The sequence below is a fragment of the Capricornis sumatraensis genome, chromosome 4 (assembly GCF_032405125.1).
Source record: "Capricornis sumatraensis isolate serow.1 chromosome 4, serow.2, whole genome shotgun sequence".
Taxonomy (NCBI): domain Eukaryota; kingdom Metazoa; phylum Chordata; class Mammalia; order Artiodactyla; family Bovidae; genus Capricornis; species Capricornis sumatraensis.
The window spans coordinates 117,347,163-117,366,338 of NC_091072.1; the positions used below are offsets into that span (position 1 = coordinate 117,347,163).

General features: G+C 43.5%; 2 protein-coding genes across 2 annotated transcripts in view; both read left to right on the forward strand.

Moving 5' to 3' along the window:
* The window catches only part of ISX (intestine specific homeobox), a 145,712-nt gene extending 135,712 nt beyond the window's left edge, over positions 1–10,000 (forward strand). Inside the window, 1 exon segment of the mRNA XM_068971482.1 lies at positions 9,817–10,000. Coding sequence (XP_068827583.1) covers positions 9,817–10,000 — 184 coding nt within the window.
* Positions 9,844–19,176, forward strand: part of HMGXB4 (HMG-box containing 4) — a 31,656-nt gene continuing 22,323 nt past the window's right edge. The window contains exons 1-5 of the mRNA XM_068971858.1: positions 9,844–9,866; positions 14,679–14,778; positions 15,427–15,575; positions 15,838–15,916; positions 16,702–17,660. Of these exons, the coding sequence (XP_068827959.1) occupies positions 14,748–14,778; positions 15,427–15,575; positions 15,838–15,916; positions 16,702–17,660 (1,218 nt within the window). The 5' untranslated portion in view covers positions 9,844–9,866; positions 14,679–14,747. The remainder of the gene's footprint in view (positions 9,867–14,678; positions 14,779–15,426; positions 15,576–15,837; positions 15,917–16,701; positions 17,661–19,176) is intronic.

The window sequence follows — 19,176 nt, forward strand, 5'->3', positions numbered from 1 at the left end:
GGGAATGACTTGAGTTCTGGTGGGGTCGAGAGAAAAGTGAATTCTCATCTTGGAGGTGGTGGTGGTGATGCTCAGTCGCACAGTTGTGTCTGATTCTTTTGCGACTCCACGGACTGAAGCCCACCAGGCTCCTGTGTCCATGGGATTTTCCAGGCAAGTATACCGGAGTGGGTTGCCATTTCCTTCTCCAGGGATCTTCCCGACCCAGAGATCAAACCTGTGTCTCCCGAATCGGCAAGCGGATTCTTTACCACTGAGCCACCTGGCAAGCCCTCTCATCTCAGTACTGCCATCAATTTACTATGGGACCTTGGATAAGTCACTCCTCATATCTGAAAAACCAGTAGAATGAAGCCAGCCAGTACAAAAGGAGTACTTATGAGAATACAATGTATGTCTCAAATGACCAAGCAAATGATTTGGTATCTACGAATGTGTCCTTCAGTTTATTGGGTCGTACAGAAAATTGCCAGATATGTACACCATGTTGATTTTTCTTACACTGGACTTCACCAGGAGGTTGAAGCTTTGATCATATTTTGAAAGAGCAAAATTCAAGAGATTAATGTCTTTCAGGAGGTCTGGGGGTTTCCATCATCTAGGATTAACCTTAATTGGTCATCTCATAGGTGAAAGGCATGGAGAGGAGGGAGAGAGATGGAAGCCCCCAAGCAGAGACAGAATGGGAACTCAGGAAGCCAACTGTAGGAAAAACACAGTTCATTCAACCACTTTGAAAGTAACCTGGTGATATCAGTATAGATAATGATATGCACTGCTGCTGCTGCTGCTGCTGCTGCTGCTGTCACTTCAGTCGTGTCCGACCCTGTGCGACCCCATAGACAGCAGGGTCCCCCATCCCTGGGATTCTCTAGGCACAAACACTGGAGTGGGTTGCCATTTCCTTCTCCAACGCATGAAAGTGAAAGTGAAGTCGCTCAGTCGTGTCCGACTCTTAGTGACCCCATGGACTGCAGCCTACCAGGCTCCTCCATCCATGGGATTCTCCAGGCAAGAGTACTGGAGTGGGTTGCCATTGCCTTCTCCTAGGTTATAGTATTTCCAGGCTTCCCAAGTGGTAAAGAACTTCGCTAGTGGTAAAGAAATCACTTGCCAACGCAGGAGACATAACGAGGATTCAATCCCTGGGTCAGGAAGATACCCTGGAGGGCATGGCAACCCACTCCAGTTTCTTGCCTGGAGAATCCCATGGACAGAGAGCCTGGTGGGCTACAGTCCATAAGGTCGCAAAAAGTCGGACACAACAGAAGCGACTTAGCACACACGCGTAGCATTTTGGCTCCTAGCAGACTTCTCGAGGAAGCTCTCACACAATTGCACAGGGCACTCAAACAAGATGGCTGCACTACTGCTTATAAGCATTTTTCAGTATTCATTTCTTTAGCTGTGCCGGGTCTTAGTTGTGGTATGCGTGAGACCTGGAGTTCAGGATCTTTAGTGGCAACACTCCAGCTCTTAGTTGCAGCATGTGGGATCTAGTTCCCCGACCAGGAATTGAATCCAGGCCCCCTGCATCAGGAGCTCTGAATCTTAGCCATTGGGCCACTAGGGAAGTCTCTAATAATTTTTTAAATGGATACAATGTAAATGCCCAAAGTGATGAAAATGAAAAAATAAAATCTGGCACACTGCCACCATAGAATACTATGCAGCTGTGAAAATAAATCACTTCATGTACGTGCGTCAACACAGATGGACAGCGAAGGCAAAATTTGTGTGTGTGCATTTTGCAGCTGGGTTTCTGATTTTGCTATTTCATGCCTTCTTTCTTTTTTCTCTCTGATCAGCCCAGCTAGAAATTTACCCATTTTACAGATCTTCTCAAAGGACAAGCTTTTGAAAATAAACCTTTATTTGGAATAATTTTAGACTTACAGAAAACTTGCAAAGATAGCTGAGAAAGTTCTCATACTCTGCAGTTTCAGGTTCCCCTTTTGTTACTAGGTCACATTACTGTTGTATATTTGTCAAAATATAAGAAACCAACAAAGATACATTAGTATTAGTGAAACTCTAGACTTTGGATGTTCCAGGTTTTCTGTTAATGTCCTCGTTCTGTTCCAGGATCCATTACACTGCATAGATTACCACTTTGCATTTTGCTGTGCTTGTGTCTTCTGGTCTGTGACTATTTTTCAGCCTTCCCTCATTTTTCACGACCTTGACAGCCTTGAGAAGTACTGGTCAGGTGTTCTGGAGACGGTCCCTCAATTTGGGTGTGTATCTGATGTGTTTTATCATGGTTTCGCTGCAGTGATGGATTTAAGGGAAGAACATGTGCTCAGTCGCTTAGCTGTGTCTGACTCTTTGCGAGCCCATGGACTGTAGCCCATCAGGTTCCTCTGTCCATGGAATTTTCCAGGCAATAATACTAGAGCAGGTTGCCATTTCCTACTCTAGGAGATCTTCCTGACCCAGGGGTCAAATCGGCGTCTCCTGCAATGACACGCAGATTCTTTACCACTGAGCCACCTGAGAAGCCAGGGGAAGCCTACCTCAAGGTAAAGTGTCTTTCTCATCCTGTCACATCAAAGGTAACTAGTATCACTTGGTTAAGGTAGTACTTGTCAGAATTCGACATCTACAATTACTACCTTCTCTCTGCATGACTATAGTCTTCAGAACTGAGTCACTAAGTCTAGCCAACTCTCAAGTGGAAAGGCGGGAATTAAGCTCAACCTCCTGGCGGGGTATTATTTGGGATTTTTCTACAATGCATATTTGTCTCTTTTCCCCTATTTATCTATTCAATCATTGATATCATTACCAAGTCCTGTATACTTATTCTATAACCTTGGTTATGATCCAATAGATACCATTTAGTTAGTTTCTTGAATTGCTCCAGCTCTGACCATTGGGAGCTCTTTCAGGTCAATTCATCTGTCCCTTTGACATACCCTCTCTGCTCCCCCCGCCACACACACACACACACACACACTCTCCATTTCTCTTCGTGAAGAACTCTTCTTACTTTCTGGTACTGCAGCGTGCTTCAGGCTCATTTGTACTTTCTCTTCCCCAGCCCTGGAATCAGTTTTTCAGTTTCACTCCTTTTCTCTATCATTTGTCTGCTTTCTATTTTAATGATTTCTGCCCTTCCTCTATTATTTCCTCTCTTCTGCTTATTTGAGTTTAATTTTAATTAATTTCTCTAATTTTTTTTTTTTTTTTTTTTTGGCTGCACGGTGCAGCATGTGAGATCTTAGTTCCCCAACCAGGGGTCAAACCCATACCCCTGCAGTGGAAGCACAGAGTCCCAACCACTGGACCACCAGGGAAACCCCCAACCCACTGATAATTTCTTAAAGTGAAAGTTGATGTTACTGACTTGAAACTTTGAGACCTGTCTTTTGTTGACAGATTTAGTACCATAGATTTTAGTACTATAAATCTTCCTTGGAGCCTTACTTTAACTACATTCCACACATTTTGATATGCTTTGTGTTTTTTGTTTTGATTCAGTTCAATATACTTCCTAATTTCCCTTTTGACTCATTTTTGGATATCTGCATGATTTGAAGGTATATTATTTAATCTCCAGATAGTTGGGAATTTTCCATAAAGACATTATCTCTATGTCACTGATTTCTAGCTTAGTTCCATTATAGTGAGAACATATTTTACATGACTCGAATCATTTCTAAATTTATTAAGACTTTTTTAATGGCTCAATATATAGTCTATCTTGGTAAATGCTCCATGTGCTCCTACAAAGCATGTATGTGGTTGGGTGGCACATGCTAGTAAAGTAATGCTCAAAATTCTCCAAGCCAGGTTCAACAATACGTGAACCATGAACTTTCAAATGTTCAAGTTGGATTTAGAAAAGTCAGAGGAACCAAAGATCAAATTGCCAACATTGCTGGATCATTGAAAAAGCAAGAGAGTTCCAGAAAAACATCTACTTCTGCTTTATTGACTATGCCAAAGCCTTGACTGTGTGGATCAAAAGAAACTGTGGAAAATTCTGAAAGAGATGGGAATACCAGACCACCTGACCTGCCTCTTGAGAAATCTGTACGCAGGTCAGGAAGCAACAGTTAGAACTGAACATGGAAAAACAGACTGGTTCCAAATAAGAAAAGGAGTATGTCAAGGATGTATATTGTTACCCTGCTTATTTAACTTATATGCAGAGTACATCATGAGAAATGCTGGGCTGGATGAAGCACAAGCTGGAATCAAGATTGCTGGGAGAAATATCAATAACCTCAGATATGCAGATGACACCACCCTTAGGGCAGAAAGTGAAGAAGAACTAAAGAGCCTCTTGATGAAAGTGAAAGAGGAGAGTGAAAAAGTTGGCTTAAAGCTCAACATTCAGAAATAAAGATCATGGCATCTGGTCCTGTTACTTCATGAGAATTAGATGGGAAAACAGTGGAAACAGTGGCAGACTTTATTTTTGGGGGGCTCCAAAATCACTGCCGATGGTGACCACAGCCATGAAATTAAAAGATGCTTACTCCTTTGGAGAAAAGTTATGACCAACCTAGACAGCATATTAAAAAGCAGAGACATTACTTTGCCAACAAAGGTCCTTCTAGTCAAGGCTATGGTTTTTCCAGGAGTCATGTATGGATATGAGAGTTGGACTATAAAGAAAGCTGAGCACCAAAGAATTGATGCTTTTCAACTGTGGTGTTGGAGAAGACTCTTGAGAGTCCCTTGGACTGCAAGGAGGTCAAACCAGTCAATCCTAAGGAAATCAGTCCTGAATATTCATTGGAAGAACTGATGTTGAAGCTGAAACTCCAACACTTTGGTCACCTGTTGCGAAGAGCTTACTCATTTGAAAAGACCCTGATGCTGGGAAAGATTGAAGACAGGAGGAGAAGGGGACGACAGAGGATGAGATGGTTGGATGGCATCACCGACTCAAAGGAAATGAGTTTCAGTAAACTTCGGGAGTTGGTGATGGACAGGAAGGCCTGGCATGCTGCAGTCCATGGGGTCACAAAGAGTCAGACACAACTGAGCGACTGAACTGAACTGAAGCCAATTAACATGCTGCTCAAGGTTTTAGTTGCATTTCTGATTTTCTATTTAGGTATTCTATCAGTTATTGAGAGATGGTTGTTGAAATCTCTGACATGATTGTGTTTGTCTGTTTCTCCCTACAGTTCTTCTGACAACAATCTCTGATTTTCCTTAAGGTTCTGCCTGACCTACTCTTGGGTGAGGATGTGACCTAATTTAACCAATGAGCATATCCCATGCCTTTGCTCGTACCGATTGCTTTCTGTTTGGACATATGATGCAATTCAGGAAAGAAGAGTCAATTCCATGATCTCTACCAAAACAAACAGGAAAAAGAAACTTTCTCTCTAGGGATGTTGCTACCAAAAAAGATAATAAAGCCTGAATCTATTGGAGTCACCACCTGGAGCCTGAGAATAAAGCCAGTTCAGAAGAAAGCACCAAAGAGAAATGTCAAGAGAGCAGCCAGAGCTCCTCCCTTGATCCGGCCACAGCTGAATGCACTGGCTAATAATATTAGCCAATAAATTCTCCTTTCCTGTTGAACAATTTTGAATTGGGTTTCTGTCGCTTACAACTAAAAACATCCTGACCACTACTGAAGAAGGGAAAAATACATTCTTGAGGCTCTTAAATACTTAGCAAGGATGCTAATGTCAGGTAGGTGTCCCAGAAGTGCAATCCCATACCATTTGGTGAAACTCATTGCCAGTCTTTTTGGTGAGCAGGATATGGGCTGTGCAGAAGGTCATTATGCTAGAGTTATTTTGTGTGTGCGTGTGTGTGTTTACATTTGAGGGATATATTCAACAACTCTGTCTCAAGTGTTTTCACATCTCAGCATCTCACAGTTGTAAGAATAGTAATTAAACAGAATCTGATCTTCCACATAGCATAAAGGAAGAGAGAGCATGATATGGCGAAAACGGCAGTGAACCAAGAGTCCAATAACCTGGTATCTAATCCTAATCTGATCACTAATTGACAGCATGGGTTGAGACAAATCCCCCTGCTCCTCCTGACCTTGATTTGTAAGTCTGTAAAGTGATAAGAATGACTATACCGTCTTTGAGCACCTGTCCAATTCTGGAATGGGCAGCCTGCTAGGATAGAGGTTCCTAATCTTTGATAGGATCTAAACCCCAGAAAAATACACATGTGCACAAACACATAACTTTGCATTAGAGTCTCATGAGTTTCACAACTTTAGAAGCCATTCTTCTAAGATGGAACTAAGATGGACTGGAATGGGTGAATTTAACTCAGATGACCATTATATCTACTACTGTGGGCAGGAATCACTTAGAAGAAATGGAGTAGCCATCATAGTCAACAAAAGAGTCCGAAATGGACTACTTGGATGCAATCTCACAACGACAGAATGATCTCTGTTTGTTTCCAAGGCAAACCATTCAATATCATGGTAATCCAAGTCTATGCCCTGACCAGTAATGCTGAAGAAGCTGAAGTTGAATGGTTCTATGAAGACCTACAAGACCTGCTATAACTAACATTCAAAAACGATGTCCTTTTCATTATAGGGGACTGGAATGCAAATGTAGGAAGTCAAGAAACACCTGGAGTAACAGGCAAATTTGGCCTTGGAGGACAGAATGAAGCAGGGTAAAGTCTCACAGAGTTCTGTCAAGACAACGCACTGGTCATAGCAAACACCCTCTTCCAACAACACAAGAGAAGACTCTATACATGGACATCACCAGATGGTCAACACCGAAATCAGACTGATTATATTCTTTGCAGCCAAAGATGGAGAAGCTCTATACAGTCAGCAAAAACAAGACTGGGAGCTGACTGTGGCTCAGCTCATGAACTCCTTATTGCCAAATTTAGACTGAAATTGAAGAAAGTGGGGAAAACCACTAGACCATTCAGGTATGACCTAAATCAAATCCCTTATGACTATACAGTGGAAGTGAGAAATAGATTTAAGAGACTAGATCTGATAGACAGAGTGCCTGATGAACTATGGACAGAGGTTCATGACATTGTACAGGAGACAGGGATCAAGACCTTCCCCATGGAAAAGAAATGCAAAAAAGCAAAATGGCTGTCTGAGGAGGCCTTACAAATAGCTGTGAAAAGCAAAGGAGAAAAGGAAAGATATACCCATTTGAATGCAGAGTTCCAAAGAATAGCAAGGAGAGAGAAAAAACCCTTCCTCGGTGATCAATGCAAAGAAATAGAGGAAAGCAACAGAATGGGAAAGACTGGAGATCTCCTCAAGAAAATTAGAGATACCAAGGGAACATTTCATGCAAAGATGGGGTCAATAAAGGACAGAAATGGTATGGAGCTAACAGAAGCAGAAGAAAGAAGTGGCAAGAATACACAGAAGAACTGTACAAAAAAGATCTTCACCACCCAGATAATCACAAAGGTGTGATCACTCCCACTCACCTAGAGCCAGACATCCTGGAATGTGAAGTCAAGACAGCCTTAGGAAGTATCACTACGAACAAAGCTAGTGGAGGTGATGGAATTTCAGTTGAGCTATTTCAAATTCTAAAAGATGATGCTGTGAAAGTGCTGCACTCAATATGCCAGCAAATTTGGAAAACTCAGCAGTGGCCATAGGACTGGAAAAGGTCAGTTTTCATTTCAATCCCAAAGAAAGGTAATGCCAAAGAATGCTCAAACTACTGCGCAATTGCACTCATCTCACACGCTAGTAAAGTAATGCTCAAAATTCTCTAAGCCAGGCTTCAGCAATATGTGAACCGTGAACTTCCAGATGTTCAAACTGGTTTTAGAAAAGGCAGAGGAACCAGAGATAAAATTGTCAACATTGCTGGATCAAAAGCAAGACAGTGCCAGAAAAACATCTACTTCTGCTTTATTGACTATGCCAAAGCCTTTGACTGTGTGGATCACAATCAACTGTGGAAAATTCTGAAAGAGATGGGAATACCAGACCACCTGACCTGCCTCTTGAGAAACCTGTATACAGGTCAAGAAGCAACAGTTAGAACTGGACATAGAACAACAGACTGGTTCCAAATAGGAAAAGGAGTATGTCAAGGCTGTATATTGTCACCCTGCTTATTTAACTTATATGCAGAGTACATCATGAGAAATGCTGGGCTGGAGGAAGCACAAGCTGGAATCAAGATTGCCAGGAGAAATATCAATAACCTCAGATATGCAGATGACACCACCCTTATGGCAGAAAGTGAAGAACTAAAGAGCCTCTTGATGAAAGTGAAAGAGGAGAGTAAAAAAGGTGGCTTAAAGCTCAACATTCAGAAAACTAAGATCATGGCATCCGGTCCCATCACTTCATGGCAAATAGATGGGGAAACAGCGGAAATAGTGGCTGCCTGTTTTTTCTGGGCTCCAAAATCACTGCAGATGGTGACCACAGCCATGAAATTAAAATACGCTTGCTCCTTGGAAGGAAAGTTATGACCAACCTAGACAGCATATTCAAAAGCAGAGACATTACTTTGCCAACAAAGATCTGTCTAGTCAAGACTACGGTTTTTCCAGTAGTCATGTATGGATGTGAGAGTTGGACTATAAAGAAAGCTGAGCGCAGAAGAATTGGTGCTTTTGAACTGTGGTGTTGGAGAAGACTCTTGAGAGTCCCTTGGACTGCAAGGAGATCCAACCAGTCCATCCTAAAGGAGATCAGTCCTGGATATTCATTGGAGAGACTGATGTTGAAGCTGAAACGCCAGCATTTTGGCCACCTGGTGCGAAGAGCTGATTCATTGGAAAAGACCCTGATGCTAGGAAAGATTTAGGGCAGAAGGGGATGACAGAGAATGAGATGGTTGGACGGCATCACCGACACAATGGACATGGGTTTGGGTGGACTCCAGGAGTTGGTGATGGACAGGGAGGCCTGGCGTGCTGCGGTTCATGCGGTCGAAAAGAGTCGGACACGACTGGACGACTGAACTGAACTGAGAAGCCATTCTATATCTCTAAACTCCCTGCTCCACAGAAACTATGACACTAGCTTCTGCTTAGACTCCTCTGGTGACAGGGAGCTCACTACCTTACAAAGTAGTCAAACATAATTGAACTGCGCTGGAAAAATTAATTAGTCTTCATATTGAACCAAGAGCTGCACACTGCAACTTCTACCCATTGATCTAAATTCTCCAGAGCAAAATGGGGAAAAAACAAAACACTTTCCTTCCTTTGTGTAGCAACTCTTCATTTCTCTGAAAACTGTTTCTAACTTTGAAATGCAAACGATTTATGGGGAGAAATCCAGATGACTTGCCATGCAAATTATTTTTCAGTGCATTGTTATAAAGATATATTCTGCCTACCTCATCCCAAATACGCCAGTCATCTAAATGCAGGTGCTAAATTCCAGATAAGCAGCACTGGTATTAATCTGCACGACTTTGCAAAGACAGGAGTTATTGTATAAAAATATATTGAAGGAAACAGCAGAGTCTTTTGGAAAGAGCACTTCAGTAAGAATCAGAACTCTCAGAAGTGGCTGGTAGCCTGTCTTGCACTCCAACTACCTGTGTATCCTTGGGCAAGTCACTTAACCCCTCCTTCTGAACCCCATTTCTGATCTGTAAAATGTGACAGAACCTACCTCACAGAGATGCAGTGAGGATCAAATGCTGTCCTGTTCGTAAAGCTTCTAGCCCAAGCCTGACACAGGACAAATTCTTATTACAGACTAGCTCCGGGGCTCAGCAAGCCCAGCGTCTCATTCGATGCGCTCGGCGCTCTTGCACCAGCGGGATTCCCCTTCCCAAGCAGAGTCTGCGCTCTGGGCTCGACTGAGGCTCCCTGGTCGCTCGCGCTTTTCTCTCCTTCTCCAAGATGGCGGCGGTCGGCGGCGCTGAGGCGGGATCCGGGCGAGCCTAGTGAAGGTAGCGGCGAGCGGAGCCCCCACGAGGCCGAGCTAGGCCCCCACCCCCCGGCGGCAGCGGCCCCGCCCCGCCGCCACCCGCCGCCTCGGGCCGCGACACCGCCCCGAGAGCGCCCCGGGCCCTTCGCGGCCTAGCCCAGGGGCCGAGCCGGGGACTGGAGTAGCGGCCGCAGTCCGCCCCCGGGAAGGGGCTGGAGCGGGCCGAAGGAGGAAGGCGGGCGGGAGCTGTTCAAATGGGGAAGGCGGGAAAGTGCGGGCCGGGAGGGGGCGTGCGGCCGCCCCGGGGGCCCGCGGGCCGAGGCCGCCCCTCCCCCTGCCCGGCCGTCTCCGCCCTCGGGGGCGCCTGGAGCCGCCGGGACGCGGGAACCCGGGTCGCGGCCGCCTTGCGGCTCAGGACCTGGAACACAGGGTCCCCGGGCTGTCAAGGGGCAAGGGAGCCGGGGTGACGGGAGGGCCGGGGCGCGGCTGGCAGGAGTGGATGCGACGAGCTTTCTTTTTTTCCCCTCTTCGCCCAGCTTTGTTGAACTAGCTGTTGCTGCAAAACTGCCAAGAGAATCCCGTTGGTTTGCCGTGGGGACCACAAAAATGGTGGTCTTGGGGGCTCTTTGTAGCAATAACCTGTGTGGTATGTAATCTTTGCGTGCGACCCAGTTTGAACGTGCCTTCCTTAGTGGGATCTGCTCCATCCAGACCCATTTCCCCCCCCAAAGCTGTTGCTAGTAGATTTCACTTAATTTTTCTATCGGGCAGAAGAGGAGAACCATCTTATCTCTCTGCTACCTGATGGCTAAGTTGGTTGCTGATTATATTACCCCATAGCAGAATTTAAAAACAAAAACAAAAACCACTGAATCTAGAGTAGAGCCTGTTGATTGGATAAGGCTTGTCAAAATTTGTACCGCTGGGTTTTTTTGGAAATGTGTGTTGTCAGCAGATCTGTGTGGTGGTCGTGGTTCCGCTCAATTGCATCCCAATGAGAGGATTCAATCCCCAACCCTGGCTGTCGGGATCTCTGCAGTTTCCAGAGCTGGCAGGGGCTGTGAGTGCTGCATAGGTAGGTTCGTGGAGAAGGGAGTGGCAAGAATTCCGAGTCTCTGGGTTCTGAGATTGGAGGAAATTTGGGCGAAAATGAGAAGGCATCCCCTGCTCCTATCCTCAAAGTAACAACAGCAGCAATTCAGAAACTGGCAACAGCTGTATGTGCATCTTCCTTTTCCTGCACCGACTGGCAGCTTGAGTTCCTGAAAGAAGGGCTGGAAGAAGAGAACGTGGAATCTTGAAAATCTTGAACAAGACTTGCCTCTTAAACTGGACCCACGCCTCAGGATTTTGCGTACTGCCTCGGATTTCCGAGGCTTTCTTTGTCTTTTTCAAAACACACTTACATTTTGGGATGAAGAAGCTTGCTAGTGAATGCTGGGGCTGAGATGACCTCAAAACACCATCTTCTGAAACTTTTTTTCCAAAGTACTTTTAATTTAGGCTTTCAAAATAACAAAGTACTATGTCTGATGATTTCCCCTTTTTTCCTGATTGCTTTGATAACTCCGAAAGCAAAGCCTAAACATCACCATATACTTACCTACAAGTGGAAGAGTAGCTCTGTCTCCTTTTTCATCTCTTGAAGAGAAGTCCACAAGTTTGATAATTTTCACCTTCCAAAAGTACACATTTTTCATGATGGCATGTTTCTTACTTCCACAAACAACATAAATAATGAACTTTTACTTCTGTTGTCATTTCTTAACCCACTGAAAGGAACATAATTGTAAAATTATCCTGCCTCTTGAAGTTGACAATTTTGAATTCTGTACACACCAAAATTTATGGAGTTCCGGAGAATGAGCTTTAAACATCTAAATGAGTTTTTACATTTGCCAACATTTAATGTAATTATGGCCTCTATTTTCTAATGTGAATATCCAGCCTAATATTTTTCAATTTCATTAATCCTTACAATCTGCTGCCTAAGCCTGGACTCTGAATTTATCATGGATAATGTTCAAGACCTGGAAAGAACATCAGGAGAGTTATCTTATATAAATGTTGCCCTAACTTTGCCTTTCCTCCACACTGTTGCTTGAGACTTCTTTATCTGGTTTCATCTTCCTTCTATGAGTCAGCATCCAAAACTAACCCCTGGGTTGCAATAATATCCTCACTTGAAAGAACCTAGAAGTTCAGGGTCCATCAGTCTGCCCAAGCTGTGAGTGAGTGAGACCATTGTATCTAATTTTAGTTTTTTAAGCTCTTGACTGTCCCAGTTCTTTACTGAGTTGGACTTGCCTTCAGGCCCCGTTCATTTTTTACTATAGGTTATTTAATCTTGTAATTTATAAAATGCTCCTCCTGTGTCTTTAGAAAAATTAAATAATAGCAGACCTAATTGTAATACAAAATGCCAACACCAGCACACGTTTTCTGTGCTGTTCTGTGCCTCTGAGGATCAGCCCCTAATTTTCTGTTCCCTTGTACAGTTTTTTCATCCACTGGTTGTTTTTCAAAGCAGTCAGTTAAGAGACCATGAGTGCCTTTTCATAGTCCAGTAAGTGACATCATTGTTTTCTTTCTGGAGCTGTCTTCAGAGCTGCTTATTCCTATTCTGACTGTTAGTTGTTCAGCTCTGTTTTATGTTAGTTTTGATATTTCCAAAGGGAAGGCCTGGTTATAAGTCTCAGGACCTGCCTTCACTTCATACAGAAGAGCATTTTGTTCTTGACCACAGATTGGTGGCCGCATTGGCGTTGAATATTTCAGATTTTTTTGCCTGTTATTTCTCAAAGGTTCTTAGCCAGAATCCATTTGGCATGGAAAACATTTAACTTGAGGTCACAAGTTGTGCTATTTCTTGGCATTATCAGCCTATGAAAATGAATGGGGTCCATATACTCTTCTAATAAACTTACTGTGCTTTAGTGCAAGTAAGCAGATATGCTGTTTTTAAATGAAATGGTTGTAATTCCCTATGATGATGCTCCTCTGACCCCTCCTGAAGTTGCACCATGTGGGTGGATGGGGGCAACAGTAATTTTGAGAAAGTTTAACGCTTAGTATTGGAACATGAAAAACTGGCTATTAAAAAAAAAAAAAAGAAAAACTGGCTATATTATGAATTTCTACATGAGACCCGACCTCATATCCCCATAATTTCCTGTGAAAAGCCCTTTGAGTAAGCAGTTCTCCAATTATTTGTAGAAGAACCCAGTTCATTTCATTTCTTCACTTCACTCAAGCTTCTCTTACCTTGACCAAGTCCATTCTTCTTTCCACTCCTTAGGGAAGTGGAGAAATGCTTTTTTACATTTCTGAATGTTACTTGTAAATCCTTCCTGGTAATAGTTCTTTTTCTATTTTCAACATAAGCTTATCTGTGCATTGTATCTTATCTGACTTGTACAAGTAGGTCTTTTTTCTTTTGGTTTATTTTAAATGTAACTCTTAGGAAAGTTTCCCTTGTTCATTCATCTTTTCTTTCCCAAAAGTTACATACTTCACAATTACTGTACCTTCCTCAAAGGGATTGTCAATATCTCGTTGAAGTGTCCTTCAGCATTTCTAAACCCCACTATAGTTATGAAGGTAAAATAAAATATAAGTAAATAATCAGATCAACTTTTAAGCATTTCACTAATAGAATGAGGGCATTTTCAATATATTTAGTATATAAAATTTAAACTTCCTGCAAAAACTTTTCCTGCAGGAATTGTGACATTGGCTGTCCTAAAAATATTTGAAGAATCTTACCTTCGAGTGCAGTTTATGGCTCATCATCTTCAAAGTCAAAATGGACATATAAAGTTGAATGCCAAAAAAGTAATTTTAATAAATTTAAAGCAGTATTTAGAACACTTAAATTTTAATAGTTCTTCAGATTAGTAAAAATCTTAATAATGATAAAAGTTTCATCACCATTGGACAGGTGGCAATTCCTCCTTATTTTCACCAGTGAAAGTGAAAGTTGTTCAGTCGTGTCCGACTCTTTGCAATCCCATGGACTGTATAGTCCATGGAATTTTCCAAGCCAGAATACTGCAGTGTAGCCTTTCCCTTCTCCGAAGATCTTCCTAACCTAGGGATCGAACCCAGGTCTCCTGCATTACAGGCAGATTCTTTACCAGCTGAGCCACAAGGGAAGCCCATTTTCACCTGTAGCCTTTAAGAAAGACTTGATAGCATTAAAGCTGTTTTATGGGCAACTAATGTAAGAAGTGTGCCTACTTTTACACTTCTGTGATTTTGAGCAAATTCAAAGAGCCCAACAAAATACACACCAAAAAATTATGCTCTCAAGATCTTTCCTATCCCTGTCATGTTGTCATTTCTGCTTAAACTGCAATACAACAGATTTTAGCCTGTCACCAGTTCAATCAGTAGGGTATTGTGGTCTCAAATGCGTGGCATGATCTGTCTTCCTCTGCATCCTGCTTTGTCTGTGCATTTTGTGACCGTAATTGAACCTAACCCTCTGACTTCATGTCGGCTTTCACCCTGTCTCAGTGTTACTAGACCTGTTGGCATTTCACAAGTTCTCATGAATTTTTGAAGTTTTTTGTTTTTTTAATGGGAAGTATTTTATATACTTCCCCAACTGACAGCTTTAATTCATGAATCAAATCGAATTAAGCCTAATGCACTTGCTACAGCTTCATCCCTAGTATATTTACAAACAGAAAGAGGAGGTAGTGACAAGACCCTCCTTTATTCCTTGCTGCCCTTCCAGTCCACCCTTGGATCACTTCGCATTTCCACCTGGAAGGTTGCTTCTCCACAGTGATTTCGCATTACAGGAGGGTTTTCCTTCTTTGTTTCTCAGACCTGGTCCTGTAGACGGGAAGGAGCCTGGACACAGGGACCCCATTCTCAAAGGCCCTGCAGGACCACCATGGCTTATGATGACTCCGTGAAGAAAGAAGGTATGACCCCTTAACCTGAGAAGCATTCCAAAGGGGGTGTCCTCTTCAATCCTTGCAGCCCATGGACATAGAGACCAGGACTGGCCATCACAGCCTGGACTCCCAAGTGATGACCCAGAACACTAGTAAAACTTCACATCATCCCCCGACTGGGCCCATGGAAATGCAAACTGGGACAGGGTTCTAACCCAAGAGTCTGAGCCATAAGTCTCTGTAGTCTATGGGGTGATCCCCAGCAGCACTCGTGGTCCTTGCCAGCTCCAGTGTGCAGGAGCCTGGGGATAGGAATCACACAGTGGACGCCCACAGAGCAGCACAGCACATGAATCCTTATTCTTTTCAGCTTTACTTCTGCAAGTCCGTGTCCACCTGCCAAATCACAACTAAGAAACCATGTCTCAGAACGCACCTTGGGCCTTTGCATAGCATGGAAGCGTTGTTTCTTCAGGTCTGATTCTTGTATTTGCAGCCAACTCATCAGGACATAATGCTCACCCCCTCGGATCTAGCCCTGTGTTCCAGTGGACTTACCAAATGACATGATTCTAATTCGGAAATGGAGGGACTGTTGCATTTCATGGGTGGTGATACAGTCTTGACTTACTTGACTTTCTCGTTTCCTTTCCCAAACGAACCTGTGCTTCTCAGATTGCTTTGATGGTGATCACAGCTTTGAGGACATAGGGCTAGCTGCTGGCCGAAGCCAACGAGAAAAGAAACGTTCTTACAAAGATTTTTTAAGGGAAGAGGAAGAAATCGCTGCTCAGGTCAGGAATTCTTCCAAGAAGAAATTAAAGGTAAATTCTAAACATTTGAATTAGGAATGTTTAAACTAGTTCATAGCGTGTTTCCTAGTATTCGAAGAAACATGTTTCTTTGAAAAACATTTAAAAAGAAAGATAAGCATCGTTCACATCTTTTTTTTTTTTTTCTTTACTATTTCCTGTGTGTTACTTTATTTTCCAAAGTCAGAAATCGTCAGAAAACAACATTGGTTCCAAAGTGCCTGTGCCTCATCGTCTTATTCGTTGCTCAGTTCTCCTTCCTCTTGAATTCCAGGACAGTGAGCTTTACTTCTTGGGGACGGACACACACAGGAAAAAGAGGAAGCACTCCTCCGATGACTACTACTATGGAGGTGAGGCTGGGGAGTGGCAGCAGGTGGGACAGACTCTTCACTGGTTCTTGGAGTCGGGGTAGGGGAGAGAGATCCAGATGTTGCTGACTCAGTGGCCTATTTAACAGGACAGTGGTTCTTGTTCTGAGTGCCGATAAACCAGTGTGAAGGAGGAGAGAGGTGGAGGGCTGGTATTTTGGAGGATTCAGCATAGAAGAACAGTCTTCATTTGTGATACACCAGGTACCAGGTTCCTTCTCCCCCCAATCATCCACTTATCTTGTGCCCATTACTATTAGCATCCCTCTTGCCATTTGTAGTCCTGGGCCCTCCAGCCTGCGCCTGTGGGTTCCTTCTCACTCCAGTGCGTATCCACTCACAAGACCAGCTTTTCTTAGCTATATTATGCACTTAGCTGACGAGACCGACTCTTTGCTAGAACGGATTTGTCCTGAACCCAGAAACAAATGATGCTTTGTCTTCAGCGTAATCTAAAGTTGTAACTACTCGTAACCCCGCAGCCACGGTCCATCCTTCTGAGCATGCTGTCTTTGGTGGCTTGTGAAGACTCAGTGAAGAAAAACATCTTGAGTGGCAAGAACTGTCTTCAGGGTCAGAGGCAGGATCTACCAAGCCAAGAAGCACGTGGGCATCATCTCTGAATGTTTACAATCAGTTGAAGGGCCTCCCCTCCAGTCATTCCTGTTAGCCTCTTCCTCATCTTAGTTGGGGGTTTTTGGTGAGAGAGGAAACTTGTTAGAAGTTACTCTGCCATAGGGACAATTACTTTTCTTGATTACTTCTAGATATTTCGTCTTTGGAGCCGTCACAAAAGAAAAAGAAAAAGTCCAGCCCACAGTCTGCTGATACAGCTATGGACCTATTGAAAGCGATCACTTCCCCTCTGGCCACAGGCGCCAAACCCTCCAAAAAGATAGGAGAAAAGTCGTCCAGTTCCTCAAGCCATTCGGAGAGTAAGAAGGAACACCACAGGAAGAAAGTCAGCGGAAGCAGTGGGGAGCTGTCCCTGGAGGATGGCAGTTCCCACAAATCCAAAAAAATGAAACCGCTCTATGTGAACACAGAGACACTGACCCTCCGTGAGCCTGACGGCTTAAAGATGAAGCTTATCCTCTCGCCCAAGGAGAAGGGAAGCAGCTCCGTTGATGAGGAGTCTTTTCAGTACCCCTCTCAACAAGCAACTGTGAAAAAATCCTCTAAGAAGTCAGCTCGGGATGAGCAGGGTGCTTTACTCCTAGGACACGAATTACAGAGCTTTCTAAAAACAGCCCGGAAGAAGCACAAGTCATCCTCAGACCCACGTTCGTCTCCTGGCCCCGAAGGCTGTGGCTCTGAGGCCTCCCAGTTCCCAGAATCCCACAGTAGTAACCTTGACCTTTCAGGGCTGGAACCTATCCTGGTAGAATCAGACTCTTCCTCTGGCGGGGAGCTAGAGGCTGGGGAGTTAGTGATCGATGATTCTTACCGGGAAATCAAGAAGAAAAAGAAGTCAAAGAAGAGCAAAAAGAAGAAGGACAAGGAGAAGCATAAAGAGAAGCGACACTCCAAGTCCAAGAGGAGTTCGGGGCTTCCCCCTGCAGCGGTGGCAGGAGAGGTCCCCGTGCCGCCTGTCCCTGCTCCCAGCCTCCCGTACACCGGAGCCGCCACCCCACCCCCGCCGCTTCCCAGCCTCCACACAGACGGGCACAGCGAGAAGAAAAAGAAAAGAGAGGAGAAGGACAGAGAGAGAGACCGAGGAGAAAAGGTAAGGCATGTTTTTAAAGTATGATGGAGGACAAGAGGTGAAGCAGGCTTTTTCCTTGACCGTGGTAAGTGGACTCGGAATTAAGCAGGTGAACCATTGGGAATGTAGCAAGATAAATCCACTGGAACAATGCAGAGTATAAAATAGTGCCGGGCTTCCCTGGTGGCTCAGGAAAGAACATTGCACAATCTCTAGTCCACTTTTTTTTTTTTAACAGAAGCAACAGTTTTATTGAAATATAAATCTGATGGCTCAGACGGTAAAGAATCTCCCTGCAATGCAGGAGACCCCTGTTCAATCCCTGGGTTGGGAACATCCCCTGGAGAAGAGAATGGCTACCCACTCCAGTATTCTTGCCTGGAAAATCCAAGGACAGAGAAGCCCGGCTGGCTACAGTCCATGGTTTGCAAAGAATCAGACACGACTGAGCAACTAACACGTTCACTCATAAAATAGTACCAATGGTACAAAAATAGGAGCCATCTTAATTATTCATGGGTTTTCTTGAGAGAGTTGTTCTCCCACTGTGCCAAGCATGGGTTTAGAAATACCAAGGTTTTTTCTGACTGGCCCTTGGAATTCATAGAAGGAGCCAAACCCAATTTCTTTTACTCAGCAGTGCAGGCTGCCTAAGGCAGTTGAGAGATGAAAAGGTATTCATTCTGTGAGTTCATCTTGAAAAACAGATTTTTAAAATTAGAATGACAAAATAAGGTAATGGCTTCCCACTAACTGATATTGGCTATGGTGTGGTGTTCTTTTTAGTGTCACAGATGTGTTCTCTCACCGTGTGAGTGCTTTTCTGTGTGCCAAGACCAGTGCTGCCGTATGAGTTAAGAGGTGGGAAGAGGAGCAAGAGGCCTATAGCTCTTGATCTCAGGAAGCTCACCATTTACTGAGAAGAAAGGAATAGAAATCAGCCGCCTTGGTTTGATTTCTGTCTCACAACTCAAGAAATTTTCTAGCAGTTGTACTATGGGGGCTGATGGCTGTGTCATTACAGGTTTCCTTTAAAAGATAAACTTTTTTTCCCCCAGTTATCAAAGTAGCATGTTATTTGTCTAGAAACTTAGAAATTCAGAATAGGAGAAAAAAATCAATCATAGTTTTTACCACCCAAGGACAACCATTTTCTTCCTTTCCCCTGCAAAGTTAAATGTCAGGTAAAATCAGAAAAGAAAAGCAACTAAGAAAGAGAAAATCAACTGTATTAAGAATGTGGGATTGGTGATTTCCTTTCAGCCTATAATTGAGGCACAAGTTATTTTCCCCACTAGTAAGATTGCCGTTTAAGAAAATATACAGATCAGAAAGGAAAAAACTGTACCTTCTGATCTAAGGATCATCAAGAACTGGACAGTCAAATTCCAGGGCAGGTTTTATTCATTGTTTATTCCAAAATTATTTCACGAAGTAATACATTTCCTGTCTAAGATACTGTTTATTCCAAGAATTTCCACTCTAGTGATACATGCTAATGCCATTAATTAACCTCTTAGTAAATGTGGGGAAGACA